This window comes from Urocitellus parryii, chromosome 7 (assembly GCF_045843805.1).
Source record: "Urocitellus parryii isolate mUroPar1 chromosome 7, mUroPar1.hap1, whole genome shotgun sequence".
NCBI lineage: Eukaryota > Metazoa > Chordata > Mammalia > Rodentia > Sciuridae > Urocitellus > Urocitellus parryii.
This window is the reverse complement of record NC_135537.1, coordinates 75,064,061-75,083,850: the sequence shown is the minus strand read 5'-3', so window position 1 is coordinate 75,083,850 and position 19,790 is coordinate 75,064,061. Positions and strand designations below refer to the sequence as shown.

General features: G+C 37.1%; 1 protein-coding gene, 1 long non-coding RNA gene and 1 pseudogene across 2 annotated transcripts in view; 2 read left to right on the top strand and 1 right to left on the bottom strand.

Annotated features, from left to right (window-relative positions):
* Tcea1 (transcription elongation factor A1) overlaps window positions 1-17,427 on the bottom strand; it is a 40,215-nt gene extending 22,788 nt beyond the window's left edge. The window contains exons 1-2 of the mRNA XM_026394411.2: window positions 17,201-17,427; window positions 9,518-9,580 (exon numbers count right to left, since the gene is read on the bottom strand). Of these exons, the coding sequence (XP_026250196.1) occupies window positions 9,518-9,580; window positions 17,201-17,263 (126 nt within the window). The 5' untranslated portion in view covers window positions 17,264-17,427. The remainder of the gene's footprint in view (window positions 1-9,517; window positions 9,581-17,200) is intronic.
* On the top strand, window positions 102-4,406 carry LOC113186838 (eukaryotic initiation factor 4A-I pseudogene; annotated as a pseudogene).
* Window positions 17,428-17,658: 231 nt separating the features above from the next.
* Window positions 17,659-19,790, top strand: part of LOC144255684 (uncharacterized) — a 28,043-nt gene continuing 25,911 nt past the window's right edge. Inside the window, exons 1-2 of the long non-coding RNA XR_013343888.1 lie at window positions 17,659-17,734; window positions 18,594-18,683. This is a non-coding gene — a long non-coding RNA (uncharacterized LOC144255684). The remainder of the gene's footprint in view (window positions 17,735-18,593; window positions 18,684-19,790) is intronic.

Sequence of the window (19,790 nt, the reverse complement as noted above, 5' to 3'; positions counted from 1 at the left end):
CAGGTGCTAAAACTATGTGCCCAGGATTATATCCAAAGCATCTACATTCATTAATTTCCTACAACCCTTCAAAGTTCAAATCATTATCCTTATTTTTAAAGATGACGAGATTGGAAGTATTAATAAATAAATTGCCCAGCATTACACCATTACTAATTGGTAAAGCTCAGATTTTAATCTAGGTTTGTCCATTTCCAAACAGTCCATGCTGTTTTCAACTCCTTTAAGGAATTTCAAACTTGTGCTCAAAGAACACAAAAGGTATGACAGCCCAATTATGGATGATAAATAAAAATGGTAAATTATTAACTAACTTCAGATTGTCAGTAGACAATCTTGCAAACCATATGGTCTATGGGAGAAAAACAAACAAAAGAAATTCTTAGTAATAATAAAGAAGAAGGGAATCCCTGCTATATGCTTTGAGGCAGAAAAATAAGTGGGCACTTAAGGTTTCCTTCTAAATTTTTCGGTTCTCAGCAAAAATACCTATGGCAGTTTTGTTTAAGAATTTAGAATACGTTGTTTGCTAGTGTATTCTATGCTACATCTCCTGGAAAGCTTAGCAAAGCACTTAAGGTTCAAAAGCAAAAAGATAATGGTGACTCCATAGTTTTAAAGACCCCAAATGGGAGCTAGAGTTGTAGCTCAGTGGTAGAGCACTTGCCTTGTGAGGCACTGAGTTCAATCCTAGCACCACATAAAAACAAAGGCATTGAGTCAATCTACAACTAAAAAAAATAATTATAATAAATAAATAAATAAATAACCGACCCCAGATGGCTTGGGGTTATCAAAGCAACTTTTGGGGGAATTTTTGGGAACTGAACCCAGGAGGATTTAACCCTTGAGTTGTATCCCCATCCCTTTATTTTTTATTATGAGGCAAGGTCTCACTTAAATTGCCCAGACTGGCCTTGAACATGCAGTGCTCCTGTCTCAGCCTCCCAAATCACTGGGATTGCAGACCTGTTTTTGAATGAGTGGAATAACTAACTTGAGTTACTAATATAGTTCTGAAATTTAGTACTAACACAGACTGGCCAATAAAATGGCTTTTCAGAAGGGTTTGCAGGACAGCAAGGGTTATTAGGAGACTAATAAATTGTGTTGTGTGCTTTTTAATTGTCACAGGATGTTCAGATTGCTAAAAATCAATGATAACTTAGTACTAAGAAAACTCATACTGAGAATAAATTTACCTTAAATATGCTTTCCTAAGGAAGAGATTGTCTAGTCAAACTGATAAGAAATGAGACTGGTGAGGTAGAATGAAAAAAATATTTGTGGTGCGTTTCTATTTCCTCTAGGGACTATTCTGGGGAGAATGGAAGAAAGTAGAAAAAGGAAGGATTAGGAAGGAAGCTATTTACTTGGATAACCTGGTTTAGATTTGCCTCTAAAAATTCTTCAGACTCTAGGAATTTTTTTCCTAAAATGGTTATACTAAGAATTACAGGATGCAATAGGTGGACTATAAAACAGTGTTTTGTGTTCACGAAACTATGTGCTAAACTACTGAAATAGTCAAGAACTATTTCTTGACTGAATGACTAGTGAAAATTTTAAACATAAATTATACATTGTGAAAAATCAAGCTGAGAAAATATGTGCTTTTGCTCAAGGATTCTACAGAACCTCAGATACACAGTTATAAAGACATTACCTTGGAAAGGTGGAGAGTAAAGCACATTAAATAGACTTATCGGTTGCATACTGATGGTAAGGCAGAAAGTAAAGAGTACTAAAATTAAGAGGTACTTTAACATCACTGGAAACAAGTAGATTGGTGGACTCAAGAAGAAAAATATCCTTCATGATCACTCATGAGCTTTTGCCAAGATGATTTAAAGGCAGCCACTAAATCTTAAGGTAAAAAGCATATCACTTCCAGGCACAGTGGTACATCCCTGTAATCCTAGTTACTTGGGAAGCTAAGGCAGGAAAATCACAAGTTCAAAAGGCCAGCCTGTGCAACTTAGCAAGATCTTATCTCAAAATAAAAAATAAAAAGGGCTGGAGACAGTAGAACACTTCTGTGTTCAATCCCCAGTACTGTGCAAAAAAAAAGTAGAAATGTGTAACTACTGTACAACTACTGAACTACTGTAAAATATATACTATTATATACATACATATATAAACATACAGCTAATATAAAACATTGATGAAAGAAATTAAAGACAACCTAAAGAAAACATTTCCTATGTTTAAGGATTAGAAAAGTTAACAGTTGGCAATTATAATCAAGATAAACTAGATTCAAGCCAAGTGTTAGTGGCACATGTCTTTAATCTCAGTCAGAGACTCCTAGGGCTGAGGCAGAAGGATCAAAACTTTGAGATGAGCCTTAGCAATTCAGCAAGGCCCTAAGAAACTTGGTCAGACCCTGTCTCAAAAAAATTAAAAAAGGACTGGGGATGTGGCTCAGTGGTTAAGCACCCCTGTGTTCAATTCCTAGTACCAAAAAAGAAAAGAAATTATAGATTCAATGCAATCCCTATGAAAATCTCATTTGCTTTTTGTGCAGAAATTGACAAATTTATCCTAAAGTTTATACAGAAATGCAAGGAACCCAAATAGCCAAAACAAGTTGGAAAACTCACAATTCCTGATTTCAAAACATACTACAAGCTACGGTAATCAAGAGAGCATAGTATAAATGAATGAAACAGATCGAAGACTCTGAAAATAAACAATGACAAACTGATACTACAAAAGATGTCAAGACAATTCAGTGGAGGGGAAAAAAAAACATTCTCACCAAATGCTGCTGGAACAACTAGATATCTATATGTAAAAAAATGAAATCAGAATTGGACATGGTGGTACATGCCTGTTAGTAATTCCAGCAGCTCGTGAGGTTGTGGCATGAAGATGCCAAGTTCAAAGCCAGTCTCAGTAATTTATCAAAGTCCTAAAAGCAACTCAGCGAGACCATCTCTAAATAAAATATAAAAGGGGCTGTGGATGTGGCTCAGTGGTTAAGCACCCCTCAGTTCAATTCCTGGTACCAAAATAAATAAATAAATAAATAAAATCAGAACTTTTCCTTATGCCACACACAAAAATTAACTCAAATTGAAAAGGTGTAAATCTTTGTGACCTTGGATTAGGCAATAGTTTCTTAAATATGACACCTAAAGCACAAGCAATCCAAAAAAAAAAAAGCTAGTTTCTAAGGATCATATCTGCGAGTCAGGATTCCAGATCCAGAAACAATGGCCCTGTTGGAATAGAGCCTGAAGTTGTCATCGAAAGTAACTGGAATGAGATTGTTGATAGCTTTGATGACATGAATCTCTCCGAGTCCCTCCTCCGTGGCATCTACGCCTATGGTTTTGAGAAGTCCTCTGCCATCCAGCAGCGAGCCATTCTTCCTTGTATCAAGGGTTATGATGTGATTGCTAAGGCCCAATCTGGGACTGGGAAACAGCTACATTTGCCATATCAATTCTCCAGCAGACTGAATTAGATGTAAAGGCCACCCAAGCCTTGGTACTGGCATCCATTCGAGAATTGACTCAGCAGATACAAAAGGTGGTCATGGCACTAGGAGATTACATGGGTGCCTCCAGTCATTCATGCACTGGGGGCACCAATGTACGTGCTGAGGTGCAAAAGTTGCAGATGGAAATTCCCCATATCATTGTGGGTACCCCTGGCTGCGTGTTTGATATGCTCAACCGGAGATACCTGTCTCCCAAATGCATTAAGATGTTTGTATTAATTGAAGCTGATGAAATGGTAAGCCGTTGATTCAAGGACCGGATCTACGACATATTCCAGAAGCTCAACAGCAATACCCAGGTGGTTTTGTTGTCAGCAACAATGCCTTCTGATGTGCTTGAGGTGACCAAGAAGTTCATGAGGGACCCCATTTGAATTCTTGTCAAGAAGAAAGAGTTGAGTCTGGAGAGTATCAGCCAGTTCTACATCAATGTCGAATGAGAGAAGGGGAAGCTGGACACACTGTGTGACTTGTATGAAACCCTGACCATTACCTAGGCAGTGATCTTCATCAACACCCGAAGGAAGGTTAATTGGCTCACTGAGAAGATGCATGCCTGAGATTTTACTGTCTCTGCCATGCATGGAGACATGGACCAAAAGGAAAGAGATGTGATCATGAGGAGTTCTGATCTGGCTCTAGCAGAGTATTCATTACCACTGACTTACTGGCCAGAGGCATTGATATACAGCAAGTTTCTTTAGTCATCAACTATGACCTTCCTACCAACAGGGAAAACTATATCCACAGAATTAGTGGAGGTGAGCATTTTGGCCATAAAGGTGTGGCTATTAACATGGTGACAGAAGAAGACAAGAGGACACTCCGAGACATCGTGACCTTCTATACCACCTCCATTGAAAAGATGCACCTTAATGTTGCTGACCTCATCTGAGAAGGGCTGACCTGCTACCTAGCTCCAGCCAGGGTTCAATCCAGGAGCAGCTGGAAGAGGGAGAGAAGGGAGCCAAGGGATGAACATCTTGTCATTTTTTTTTCTTTTAAAGAATGTCACTTTTTGAGACCAAAAAAAAAAAAAAAAAAAATTGGACTACACAAAATTTAAAACTTTTGTGCTTCAAAGAACACCATCAAGAAGTAAAAAAGAATCCCAGAACAGGAGATATTTGCAAATTCTGTACCTGATAAGGAACTATATTTAAACAAAGAACTATAAGTCAATAATAAAGATGTAATACAAGTTAAAAATGGGCAAAGGGTCTGTTCTATATAGACATTTCTACAACCCAGATATAGAAAAGGTCAACAGGTACATGAAAAGATGCACAATATCATTAAGTAATTAGGAGGTGGAAATCAACACCACTTTCACACCCACTAGAAAGGCTATAATCATAGACAGATCATAACAACTGTTGGCAAGGATGCAAAGAAACTGGAACCCTCATTTACTGCTACTGGGAATGTAAAATGGTGCAGCCACTTGAGAAAATATTCTTCAAAAAAGGTCTTCATAATGTTAAATAGTTACTACATGATCCAGCAATTTTACTTCCAGTTATCTACCCAAGAGCAAGAAAAACATGTTCACACAATCTGTACATAAACATGCATAACTGTAAGACTCAAAGAGCCCAAACCAACCTAAATGTCCATTAATTGACAAATGTATACTGGTGGTATATACATACAATGGAACATTACTCACCCATAAAAGGGGATGGAGTTCTGATATATAAAACATGAAATGAACCCTGAAAACATGCTGTCAAAGAAGTCTAACGCTAAAGTCATATATTGTGTTGATTTCCACGTCCTAATTACTTAATGATATTGTTCATCTTTTCATGCATTTGTTGGCCTTTTCTATATCTTGGTTGTAGAAATATCTATCTAGACAGACCCTTTGCCCATTTTTAAATTGTATTACATACATATTATATGATGCCACTTAAATGAATTCTTCAGGATAGGCAAATTTATACAAAGAAAGTGGATTAGTGGTTTCCACAGGATAAAAGGGAGACCAGACAGGGAGAAATGGAGAATGACTACTAAAGTATAGGGTTTCTTTTTAAGGTGATAAAAAATGTTCTAATGGGCTGGGGATGTGGCTCAAGCAGTAGCGCGCTCGCCTGGCATGCGTGCGGCCCAGGTTCGATCCTCAGCACCACATACCAACAAAGATGTTGTGTCCGCTGAGAACTAAAAAATAAATATTAAAAATTCTCTCTCTCTCTCTCTCTCTCTCCCCTCTCACTCTCTCTTAAAAAAAAAAATGTTCTAAAATTGATTATGGTGAGGATAGCAAAATTTTTTCAATATGTTAAAATACCACTGAATTTAATACTTTAAAGGAATGAATTGTATGGTATTATTCTCAATAGAGACATTTTTTTTAAATCCAGTTATATTTACTGTCTTTTTCAAAGTTCTAAGAAGGCAGGGACTTTGTTCATCACATAGAATTCAGTACATAGAATAATACCCAGCACACAGTAGGCACCAAATTATAATCACTAAATAAAAGAATCTACTATGTATTTTAAAGACCTATAAAATTAGCCCAATCTATTGTAACATTTGTCTTCCTGTTTATTTTCTGACCTTCAAAACATATCAGTATCCTGCTGTTACTCCCTGCACTAATTGTGAATGCCAGCAAATTATTCAGTTTTCATTTGATTTTACCAGGCTGCTATATCTGAACAGTTTACCCTTTCTAAAAGATCTAAATCCACTCCTATACTATTAAGTTTCTTCCTTTATCCAATACTGTATTGAGTTGTTTACACATATGGCTACTGAGACTAAAACTGAATCAAATTTAAAATTAAGTTCTCAATCCCATTTCAAGCCTGATATGGTCAGTAGCTACCATAGACACATAGACATCAAATATTTCCATTATTGCAGAAAGTTCTGACAGGCTGATGTAATCAACTTATTAGATATCTGCAATGTATTTTTTTATGGGCATCTCCAATGCGTCCAAATCATTCTTCATCTCTTCACCCTCCACCTTCAAATCAACTTTTTTATATTTTTCTATACTATAGCACTAACTACCCAGTTACCATATCAAAAGTCACCCTAAATTCCTCCTCTCCTTCATCCTGATCTAAATAGCAACCAATTCTTATATAGGTTTTTCTTCATTATTGAAACCTCTTCTATTTCTATTGCTAATATCTGGTTCAAGACCTTATCACTGCCCACCTGGATAACTGCATTAGTCAACAAGTCTTCCTGTCTCTATCCTTCAACTTCTAATGTACAAATCTGGCCATGTAAGTCCTGCCTAATATCTTTTGGTAATACTGCTCTTGGGAATACATGTAAAGCTTTGCATGCCATCATGCCTCCATTTTTCAAATCTATTGTAACTAGTTCAATCCTCAGTACCACATAAAAATAAATACATTAATTAAAAGGTTAAAAAATGCCTTAAAAAATAAAGAAGTAAACTTCTTTATGCTTCCTCCCTCTCCAAATGAACACTACAGACTTCCACCTGGGTATTTATATGTGTTGTTTTCTTCTCTTAGACTTTAAGCTTATAGTAAGGAGGGAAAGATTTTATCAGATTCATCTTTATAAATCCAGCAAAATTCAAATGTTTACTATATAAATATGTAAGACCTTCCAAAACAAGAAGCCTATGAGAATATTCAATAGATATAAATGAAAACCATATTCAAGGGCTAGGGTTGTGGGTTCAGTGGCAGAGCACTTGCCTAGCATGTGTAAGGCACTGGGTTTGATTCTCAGCATCACATATAAATAAATAAATAAAGGTCCATCAATAAAAAAATATATATATTCACCTCCATACCCTGTGTAACTCTACACACTCTTAAGTGCATGCTGGGATTGCTAAAATTGTCTAGGTGAATAAGGTACATTTCAAAAGGTAGTTTATTCTCACAGTTGATTTAAAGGGAAGCTTCTGGTCCCTAGACAGGAACTTGAACTCAGAAGACTGTTCCTCATGACTTTATTCCTTTCTCTTTCTTGAATTTATATTTACAGAAAGCATTCTTTTTTTGAGAGAGAGAGAGAGGAAAGAGAGAGAGAGAATTTTAATATTTATTTTTTAGTTATTGGCGGACACAACATCTTTGTTTTGTATGTAGTGCTGAGGATCGAACCTGGGCCACACCCACGCCAGGCAAGCGCGCTACCACTTGAGCCATATCCCCAGCCCTATGGGAAGCATTCTTAAACTTGGTTTTTTGGGGTTTTTTTTTTGGTTTTATTTTGCACCAAGGATCCCTCCCCTGGTAAAGTGTATGTACCCCCCAACCCCTTTCTCAGAATGCTTTTAAAATGCATTAAATAAAATGAAAGGACTACAAAGAAAACAAATTTATAATATTTAATTCTAAACATATTTTAAAATTTAATAATAATGTATTTGTCCCCTTCTTAAAATAGCAAATAGGATATAGCATAAGGTATAGGAGCAACCATCATGATGAGCAAAAATAGATTAATACAATTGCAATTATAAGTTAACAGAAGGTAAAATATTTGTGATCTTTTAATTATAGTCATGAATACTGCTAATACAATGGGCAGTTTACTGCCTTTATAACTGAAAGAACTGCTCAATTTGTTAGACATTAGTGAAAATGAATGTGACTTTTCTCCTAAAGCATATTCACACACTCCTACAACTCCTTGTTAATTTCTGGCTTAAGGAAATAAATAGAAATATCAAGGATGACACTATGGATTATAAGATATGTCTAGCACAAGCTAATGTTTTAACTACGTTTACTTTTCTTTTCTTTCTTTTTTTTTTTTTTTCTTTTCTTGGTCCTGGACTGAACCCACTGAATAACATCTCCATTGCTTTTTATTTCTTGAGACAGGCTCTAGCTAAGTTGTTGAGGCTGACCTTGAACTTGTGATCCTCCTTCCTGCCTCAGCCTCCTCAGTTGCTAGAACTGCAGGGCATGCGCCTTCGTGCCTGGATTTACTTTCCTTTTTAACATTTTGACATCTGCTAAAATTTCATTTTGTTTTAGGCTTGATGGAATATTAAAATAAGACTTCAGTAACAAACCTCTATGATGTGTACTTTTTTGGGGGGAGGGGGGTGGGGAACTGGGGACTGAACTCAGTGGCACTCAACCACTGAGCCACACTCCTCGCCCTATTTTGTGTTTTATTTAGAGACAGGTACTCAGTTGCTTAGCACCTCACTTTTTGCTGAGGCTGGCTTTGAACTCGAGTTCCTCCTGTCTCAGCCTCCCAAGCTGCTGGGATTACCGTGCACAACCACCCCCAGCATGTGTACATATTTGATGTTTCATTTTGTACATGCTTGGGTGGGGTTAAAAGAGGAAAACGTGGAAGCTAGAAAAGAAGGAAAAGGATTTACTCATGAAAATCAAAGAGAAAGCAATAGATCATAGGGTCAGAGGAGGGGAGGGAGGGAGAAAGTGCAGGGTAGTGATATTGACCAAATTATTCTGTTATATTTTGAACATAAGAATACTTATCAACAAATCCCACCATTATGTATAACTATAATGCACCAATAAAAAATGTGGAGGGGGGGGGAGTTCTCATTCAACAACAAAAGGAGGAAAAAAGGGAAAAAAGTGATTAATACCTTGTCACCCTCACCCTGGAGCTAGACTCATGATGGCAGTAGCTATGCATGATTGACCAACACACTCATACTGATACTGAAAATGTTCATTTTATAAAAACTACCAATTTAAGAGTTGTGATACATTGGGGCTAGGGTTTATGGCTCAGCAGTAGAGTGCTTGCCCAGCACAAGTGAGGCACTGGGTTCAAACCTCAACACCACATAAAAATGAAATACACATAGTATGTTCACCTACAACTAAAAAATAAATATTTTTTTAAAAAGAACTGTCATACAGGGGCTGGGATTGTAGCTCAGCAGTAGAGCGCTCGCCTAGCACGTGCAAGACCCTGGGTTCGATCTTAAAATAAAGGTATTGTGTCCAATTACAACAAGAAAATATTTTTTAAAAAAGAACTGTGATACATATGAGCACATACCTGTAATAATTCCAGGGTCATGGGAATATTCTTAAGCTCTTTCAGCAAATCCAATGCTCCAGCCTATAAAATAGAATAATTTTATATTAAATTCCCATAACACTGAAGCAGGGACAAGCCAACTAAATCATTTACAATGACTCATTAATTCATGTGAGAACAAAGATAAACATATGCATAAACACATACACAGTATCTCTCAAATGAGGGTTGAAACTCATCAGAAGATCATAAAATCCACTTATGGATCCTAAATAATCACCAGTACTTTTGAAGTAGTTGATAGGGACAATTTTGTGAAAGTATTTGTTTATATGTGCATTCTGAACAGAAATATAAAATTTCCAAATTTCCATGGAGACTACCTGCCTGAGAAAGGAACCAACCTTGAGAAAGTGAGAGTGAGGTCCAAAGATGCTGCAGCCTATCTATCATTCACCCATGTACAGAAAGTGTAGTAAAGGTTATCTCTGCTAAAATCATTTTTGTTATTATTTTTTAATTTGTTTTAATTAGTTATACCTGACAGTAGAATGCATTTATGCGTTGATATATCATACATAGATGGGATATAATTTCTCATTTTTCTGAGTGTACATGTTGCAGAATCATATTGGTCATGCATTCACATACATACATACAGTAATAACATCTGTTTTATTCTACTATCCTTCCTATCCCCACACATCCCCTCCCCTCCCCTCCCTTCACTTCCCTCTACCTAATCTAAGGTAACTCTATTCTTCTCTAGTGCCCCCCTCCTTATTGTGAATTAGCATCCACAGAGAAAACATTCGGACTTTGGTTTTGTAGGATTGGCTTATTTTGCTTATCATGATATTCTCCAACTCCATTCTTAAAAATCTAGTATCTGAGTCTGTCACAAAAACACACTATTTTCCTGGTTCCTGCAAAGTAGATAAGAACTGAACCTGAAAGAAAATTCAAAATTAAGATCTATGTTAAGCCTATAATCCTATCCATTCTCAATTCTCATCTGAAGTCAAAAGCTTTACCACGAAAGATGATAGAGGGAAGAAATAAGAGACTCATGGTAGAATAACAGAAAGCACCTAAATTTAAGAAAGGATGAGAACCAAGAGTACCACCTATAGTTTTTGGCCAAACATTTCAATTGGATACTTATTTAATATCATATTTCATGTCATACATGCACTTAATCATATTTTATTTAGAGTAATATTTACTTAATATACTATATTTAAACACATCATCAACTAGCAATAAAGGAAAAACTATTAAATTATGATACAAGTTTCTTAAAACTATTTTTAATTTTTGCTTACTAAAAGAATTTTTTAGACTTGAAATTTTTAATCATGTCACTTTATATATATATAAAATTAAAAATGAGCAAAACAAACTGGCTAAAGCATTCATTAAACTACTTCACATTCAGAAGTAGATGCTTATGAATCGTTTTTTTTTCACTCAGATTCAACATATTTGTTTTTAGCCCCCAAAGAATTTTATCAAAATACTAGTAATTCATAAAAGAATGCATAAAAGGGATAAGACCATTAGCCCTCAGGCTGCCTTTGTAGTGTGTAGAGCAATTTTTCACTTCCACTGCTGTTCATAAACATTTAGTCCCTCAGGGTTCAATAGTGCTGCACTAACGTCTCTCAGATTTTCTTCTAAGCCAATGACATCCATTCCACAGGTTATGATACTGGGTTTGATGTTCTGCTTGTGAAAGTACATCACAACTGTCATCTGTCAACAATACTGGTAAAATCCTGCTTTTCAAAATAACTAAAATCTGAAAACTAGGTATCTTACAAATCAACAAAACACAGCATATGAGGAGGTGGGGGGACTCCCAGAGCATGCCCCTCACTACATACCATGAAAGAACAAGCAAGAACTTTCATGATATGCTATTTCCTAAATAAAAATCAAATAAAGGCTTCCACCTACATAATTGCTCCATTTGAAGTTGATTCACAGAATAAAACAACAATAACTTTTCTTCTGGCAACATAAATAAAGTTCATTTTATTTCATTTATTTTTTTCTTTTCTGTGTGGTGCTAGGGATTGAACTCAGGGCCTTGCACATGCTGGACAAGCTCTCTGCCACTGAGAATATATCCCCAGCCTACTTTCTATTTTATTGTATTTTGAGACAGGTTCTCCCTAAGTTGCCCAACCTGACCTCCAACTTGCAATCCTCCTGTCTCAGCCTCCCAAGTAGGTGGGATTACAGACATGCACACCACAGCATTCAGCTAGATCATTTTAACTTAATTCAGTACCTCATAAATAAAATTTTAAGTTCAACAGGAATGACAAAACAGGTTATTACAAAGGGTTTAATAATTCATTGCTTCCAGATACCTTTTGATCTTAAAATGCTATAAATTATTTTTATTCAGAGGCACTGAAAAACTGTTAGAAAAGAAAACCAACATCAACTTGTAATTTATTATTAAACAAAAATTTCTACAGAATTACACTATGGGGAACAACTGAGGTCTTCAACTGCTTATTTGCAAATCCCAAGACCAAAAACTTTCAAAAATCCAAAAAGTTATAGATTTTTCATAGGATTTTAATAACTCATTTGGTAGCAAAACCTAATCTCAGCAGATGTAAAGTTATTTATATTCTACTTATCCTACTTAAAAGTAAGAGTACTATATTTCACTATGGAAATGTTAATATCTGATTACTAAAAACTTCCCAGATTTAACTAGAGGGTGTTACATAATATGACAGACCATATTATTTTATAAAATCTGAAAAAATTGAATTCCTTAATAGATCAGACCACAAGGGCTTTAACAGATTGTGGACCTGTGTCCTCTATATACCAAGGGCATTACTCCTACCCACATCTCTACTGACTTTCTGATCCATTTCTGACTACAGATCAATTAGAAAGGAAGAAAAAAAATTATACTTCTAGGATTTTCTTAAAAAAGGAGTCTCTCTCCTGAGGCTTATATAATGCCATCTGGCATACTTAAAGTTGATTCTTCTAACACATCAGCAATATGACATTTGGTTTAGGTTGTTTGCCAAGTAGAAGCAGTAGATTGCATTAATTTCATTACTTTCCTTTCTTTTCAGGCCTCTTTAATGAGATTGGTTTTAGAGATATATCTTGGCAGTAAGAAAAAAGCTACATTAACACATAAAAAACTATGACCGTTTTCTCATAATTACACTGTTTTCTAACCAACTGAGACAATATTTCAGTGCTGAAGATGTAACTTAGATATAGAAAGTTTGCCCAGCATGCACAAGGCCCTGGGTTCAACTCCTAGTAGTAGTAGTAGTAGTAGTAATAATAATAATGATGATAATAATAATAATATTTCACTTCAGTTTCTTTAAGAAACAACTATGATGATCTGAATGAGTGAAACTGGCAAAAAGCAGATGATTATTGCTATTAATTTAGTAACAACAACCTTAGGTATTTACTGTATGCCAGGTAGTGTGTGAAATACTTTACATGTATTATTTCATTCCACCTTCATATTAAATACTATGGACACAGGAAATCTGGTATCTTCACTTTGCAGATAAAAAAAAAAATGGAAACAAGAAGTGTTAAGAAACTTGAACGAGGTCATATGATTACTAACTAGAAAAGGTGAGATTTACCTCATTTCTATCAAATTATACTCCATTGCCTCTCAATAAATACTGATTACACTATGTACCAAGTGCTGTTCTGTTCCAAGCCAAGGATACAGCAGTGCACAAGATAGAAACCCTTTTAACTTCAGGAAGTTTTATTTTATTTTGATGCTGGGGTCTAAACCCAGGGCCTGACACTCTGCCACTGAGCTATTATACATATGAGTCCCAGGCAATTTTAAAATGAACAAAAATCTTTGAGTATCTACTTCAAATTCTCAATTATAAAGGGGTAAAAAAAAAAGAAAAGAAAAACAACTTAAACCCAGAAATGGCAACTGACTTGCCCAATGTCACACCGGTGGGTAGTATAACAGCAAATACAAGAACTATAGTCTTCTGACTCTCACATTTCCACTTTCCATTCTACTACTCCACCAATGCTACTGGAAGTACTGCTCTGTGAACTCAAGTGAACAGCATTATCAAACAAGAAGCTGCATTCTAGGGCTGGGGTTGTAAGCTCAGTGGTACAGCACTTGCCTAGCATTTGTGAGGCATTGGGTTCACTCCCCAGCACCACAAATAAATAAATAAAGTTCTATCAACAACTTAAAAAAAAAGAAATTTTTTTAAAGAAAAAGAAGCTGCATTCTATCCTTTCCCAATCATCACTTGCCTCCAAATGTCAAGTTGATTATATTGCAACATCTCTTATAGATAATGATGCAAGAGAAAGAAAGACTTGACTCTGTTACTTCCAAAGTCATATATTTAGTTCACAGTACTGGCTGAAAACTAAGCTATAGCTATCACACTATTTTATTACACTGTGGGTGCTTCTGTTAACAGAAATAAGTGCTTTTATAAAACACAGTATTCAAATTTGTACTGAGTGCCCAGTATGTACAAGACTATAAGATACAAACATTCCTCTCAAGGAGATTTAAAAAGGGAACAAGAAAGGCCTTAAAAAGTAAGAACATGGCTATATATTCAAATCCATACTCTTGTTTCCTAATTATATGACCTTGGGAATGTTACTTGTCCCCATTAAACTTCAACTTCTTTATAAGCATAATACACTGACAAGAGTAGGTAAAATGATCAAATGAGACAACAGATGAAGTATCAAAATAGAGAGGGCCTGACATATAGGAGACCATTAATAGAAGTGCAAAGATATAAAATTTATTTCTACCATAAAGAGCCATAAGGCAGCATTTTAAGTGAGCATATTTAAGTTCAATCAATTCAAACACTTTTCAGGATTTAAGATGAGACTGCAAGGTTAAAAAAATTAAGAGGTTATTCACATTTTAAAAAATAAAATACTAAATTATAAATTTTTGAGTTATAGCTCAGAAACACTACTATAAAATTAGGAATTCTAATTTCACTATACCACCTCAAACTTATAACTACACTACACAAGAAACATAAGCAACAAAACAAAAAATACATAAATTCAACTTCATCAAAATTAAGCTTTTGGGGGGCTGGGGCTGGGGCTCAGTGCCTAGCATGCACGAGGCTCAGCACCAAGAAAATGTAAATTAAAGGATCACAAGTTGGAAGTCAGCCTCAGCAACTTAGGGAGACCCTCTCTCAAAGTAAAATATAAAAACAGTACTGAGTTCAATCCCCAGTACCACAAAAAAAAAAGTATCAGTACAGTGGAGTACTAGTAAACAAAAACAATCAAAAAGAAGTCACATTAGCCTTTAAAACATTATATACTAAGTGAAAGAAGCCAGTCATAAAAGACCACATGATTTCACTGATATGAAATTTCCAGAATAGGCAAATACTTAGAGACAGAAAGTATATAGTGGTTCTGGCCAGAGTTTTAACCTCCTAAATTCTCTTTTTTAGGATAAGAATAATACTTATCTTACAAAACTGTCTGAGCAATAAAAGAGCTAAGGTACGAAACACTGTACTTGGCAGAATACTTGGCTGAGTAACAGCATATCATTTATTGTGCTAAGTGTGACATCTACAGTTCTATTAAAACAATACTCAAAAACAGCACTTAAATTTGTTAAGTGAAATAACAACTATTACTCTTCAAGCAAAGTTTCCTCTCATCATATAAAAGTACAAAATATAACACATAAGAGAAAAATCCACACACCACGGGGGGGGAAATCTTCCTTAATTCTACAACCCCTCAAACAACTTCTGAACATTTTAGAAAGGAATCTGTGGGTTGATTCGGTACATTAGGGAGAGGGAAGGATTGTCACTCTGACCTTTCTCTTTATTTCATCAGCCTGTCTGAATTTCTAAAGGATAGACAGGAAAACGAAAGAGAAACAAACAAAAACATTTTTAAAGCAAATTTTACCTGTCTTTGGGAGAGGGGGACAAGTTTTCATACTGGTTAAGTTTTGAACTATTAGAAAACTTATCTGACATGAAAAATTGGACTTGAAGATTTATCTGGAGTTTATTCTTATTCTCTCCCAGATGGATTTACTAAATATCAATCTGAGAACTGAAGATAAATACACACTTCTCTTCTTCACACTTGTCCACTAAGGAATTTCTCATTTTAAGAAATATATAATACAAAGAAAGGGAAGATAGAAAAACAAATGCCTAATGTATTAGATGATTAAAGGATACACACATAACCTGAATTAAGAGGAAAAAAATCATATATTTTTCTCCCCATGGAAGCTTCTACAGTGAAAATCTTCAGAACTCCAGGAAGAGAAGAAATTTCCCAATTTCAAAATTTCAAAATAACAGAATGCTAAACCTATCAAATAACTAAAACTCATCACTTGCGGTGAAGAATTAAAAAAACAGCTGAATCAATTTTTAAAAATGGTACAAGTAATATTTGGAACAGAAAACAAACAGGAAATACTTAAAAGGCCAAACTTGCAAATACAGATTATCAGGGCACAAAATAAAATGCTGGGTAATGCACCTGTTGATGGAAAAAGAGGAACATAGGATGTTTGAAATCTAAAATATTTTGTGTTAACACTAATTCCTAATCTGGTGGTGATGTAGAAAGCACGCTGTACAGTAGAAAACCCAGTTCCTGGCTTAATCCAAATTCCACAGTACTTAGTTTAAATAGGAGCACTTAATGTCTCGGAGCACCCGTTTTTTTTTTTTTTTTTGTTTTGTTTTGTTTTGGTTTTTTTCCACAATAGTTTGACATAGAAAATGATTTCAGGCACATCCATAGTGAAAATGTGAACAAGGAGAAACACATTCGGGTGAAGACAGTCATGGAAGTTTGGCTAAAAAATGACTCTGAAGCCAAGGGCCTGAAAGTGGCACACAGAGGTCGACAAAAAGTAGAAACTGGTTGTAGGACGACCTCACACAAATGAGAACACGTTCACAGTGACACCAGTCAATAACAAGATAACACGACAGCCACTCAGAAAGTACCCAGAAACATTTGTCCAAATCCATCCCTGGTGAGGATGTGTGCTTTAATCACAGCTCTTTTGTACGCCAAGATCCACTTTTTAAAAATAATCATAATAATAATGTTTAGCCACTTGCATGAGACGGGCATTTTTTCCCTACCTTTTTAATTGCTAACCAAACCTGTAATGCAGTTTCCGTAACCAAACAGACGTTTAACCCTCTTCAAAAATAAGATCCCGGCGACTGACGTTTTAGCCCCTGATGTCTAAAACCGGTCAGATGCCTCCCTTGGAGGCAGTTTCTAGTGGCTGACCACCGGCCAGCGCCGAGTGTATTCTTCCCGACAGCGAGAGCTTTCTGGACTCTTGGATTCTTCTGCTACGTAAAGGAGGTTTTACGACCACTAAAAAGTTTCCAATCAGAAGAGAAGGTGCCCTAATTCCTAACCCGATCAGCCTCACTGCGCTGGACCAACAAGAAGGGACCGAGAACCGGCCTTAACGCAGGCGGCCGGGAGACCGCGCGCCCTCGCCTTTCCGCGCACTCGGGAGCGGTTGGCGCCGGGTGGCGGCGTCGAAGACTCCAGAGCCGGGTGTGAAGAGCCGAGAGAGCCCTCAGGGCCGCGGCCCGGCCGACGCGGCCTCCCTTTCAGCCCGCGCCCCGCGGCGCTCACCGCGTTCTTCTTCTGCACCATCTTGTCCATCTTCTTGGCAATACGAACCACCTCATCCTCCATGGCTCCCGCAGGTCTTCCCCACGCCCAGCCCGCTGGGGACGGAAAGCGGGCGAAGCTGGCGCTGAGGAGACGAAGGAAGCGAGCTCGACGCCCGGCAAACCGCTCTACAGCAGGCCGGGCCTAGGCCCTTCCTCACACACCAGGCCGGCGGCAGCGGCTACAGAGGCGGCGTCAGAGGCTCCTCCCCCTGAAGACAGCGCCGGTCGAACTCGGCGCGCGCCGTGCAGGCACTACCAATCGCCCGCCGATATCCGAGGAGGGGCGGGGCGAGCTGACTGCTGCCAGGCAGGCGTCGATCCAGGCGCCAGCAAAAGGGCGGCGGGCTAGTCACTCCGCCTGGCTCGAGCCAGTAGATACTGAAAGGTGGTGCATTTAGTTGCCGCCTTGGGCTGGGGCTCCGCCTCCTCACGGAGCCGGGGAGTTTCCCCTTCCCGCCTCTCCAGACAACCTGTAATGGTGGAAACCGCCCAGGTCCGTGAGTCTCCAAACTGAAGCCGGTTCTTCGAAAGGAACTTGGGCGGGCTTTAAAGTTTGTGAGAACCGGGGCACTTTCTCCACGGTAGACGCCTGTCGTGAAAAACACTCCCTCGTACCCACTGTTACACGTAATTGTATAAAGCGTTTCAAAAAAGCTACATCATTTCATAGTTACAGGATTCGTCAGCTCTGGAGAACTGAGACCCAATTTTGGAAATAGCAAGTTGAGTATAGTTGAATGACAGTTGACAGACACCCTATCAAAGAAACTAAGGCCTCCCTCACCTGCTTAATGGAAATCCACTGTCAGTGGTTAGAGACTAACAAAAAGCCTAGGTAGAAAAGGGACAGGCGTGCTGCTCATAGTGGAGCCTATAGGCTCCTTCGAAAGGATTTTGCCTAATTACAACCAACGCATGCTATTTGCAGTCATTATCCTATTCGAAGTTTAATTATATTCATCAAAATCTACTGCCTAATCATATTTCTATACCGACAGAAGAGATTTTTTTCTAATTCTGACTCCCTCCTTTGCTGGGTGGGGTGGGGAGACGGAGTAGAATCATTTGGATCATTTCCCTCTTTATTTTATTTATTTTTTAAATTATTTTTCACTTAAATTATGGAAAGAATATGAGAAGTACCTGTTTCTATGGTATTTCTTGAATTTGTCTTAATGATTTTTATAAATATTCTGTGTCCGTCCTGAAAAGAATTTATATTCCATGAGGCAAATATGAATTTCTGTATGGACTCATCAGCCAGAAGTTGTATAGGTCCAATATTTATATTCCGGTTTGCTGTCTGCTTTGTGCATCAGTTAACGAATATGTTCTTTTAAAATTCCTTTTAGCCAGATACTGTGGCCCACACCAGTAATCCCAGCTAGTGGAAAGACTGGAACAAGGAGGATCCCAAATCTGAGGTTGGCCTGGATAACTTGGTGAGATCCTGTCTTTTAAAAAAAAAATGAAAAGAGCTTGGGATGTAGCTCAGAGCACTGCCTAGCATGTGCAAGGCACTGGGTTCCAAGGGGAAGGCATGCCTTTAATAATTGTGTCATTTTGGTTCTTCCCCCCGCCCCCACCCCCCCATGAAACTGTTCATTGTTTTTTTTGTTGTTGTTGTTTTGTTTTGTTTTGTTTTTTACTGTGGTTACAATGCATATAAAATTTATCATTTTAGGGCTGGGATTGTGGCTCAGAGGTAGATCGCTCTCCTAGCGCATGGAAGGCCCTGGGTTTGATCCTCAGCAACACATAAAAATAAATAAATAAGATAAAGATATTGTGTCCAATTACAACTGAAAAGTAAATATTAAAAAATATCATTTTAGCTATTTTAAAGTGTACAATTCAGTGGTATTATAAAAATAATAGCCATCTCCACAAGATAGTTCCCAAAATTTTTCCAAAAGTGTTCATCACCTCAAAAAGCAGCCCTATGCCAGTTAGGCATTCACTCTTGACTCTGTCTTCCTTCCAACCTTGGCAACCACTACCATTTCATATAATGGAATCAAACAATATGTCACCATTTCTAACTGGCTTCTTTCATTGAGCATAATGTTTTCAAGGTTTACCTACACTGCAGCATGTATCCATATTTCGCTCCTTTTTATGACTGAATAATATTGCATTATGTGTATATACCATGTTTTGTTTGTTAAATTAATGGACATATGAGTTGCTTCTACTCCAATTTCATTCACATTTTCACTCTTGTAAGTAATGCTGTTCTGAACATTGTTGTACAAGCTTTTGCATGAACACCTGTTTTCACTCCTATGGGAAATGTACCTAGAAGTGGTATATATGCTGGATACATATGTACCTTACCAAATGCTGAGTCCTTTTGTAATCTATATTTAAATCGGAAGAACTGTCAATCTGTTGTCCACGACAGCTGCACATTTCACATTCCCACTTGCAGTGTACTAGAGATCTGATTACTCCACGTCCTTATCAACAATTGGTTTTGTCCATTTTTAAAATTTTAACCATCCTAGTAGGTGCTAAGTGGTTTTCTGATTTTAATTTGATTCGTATTT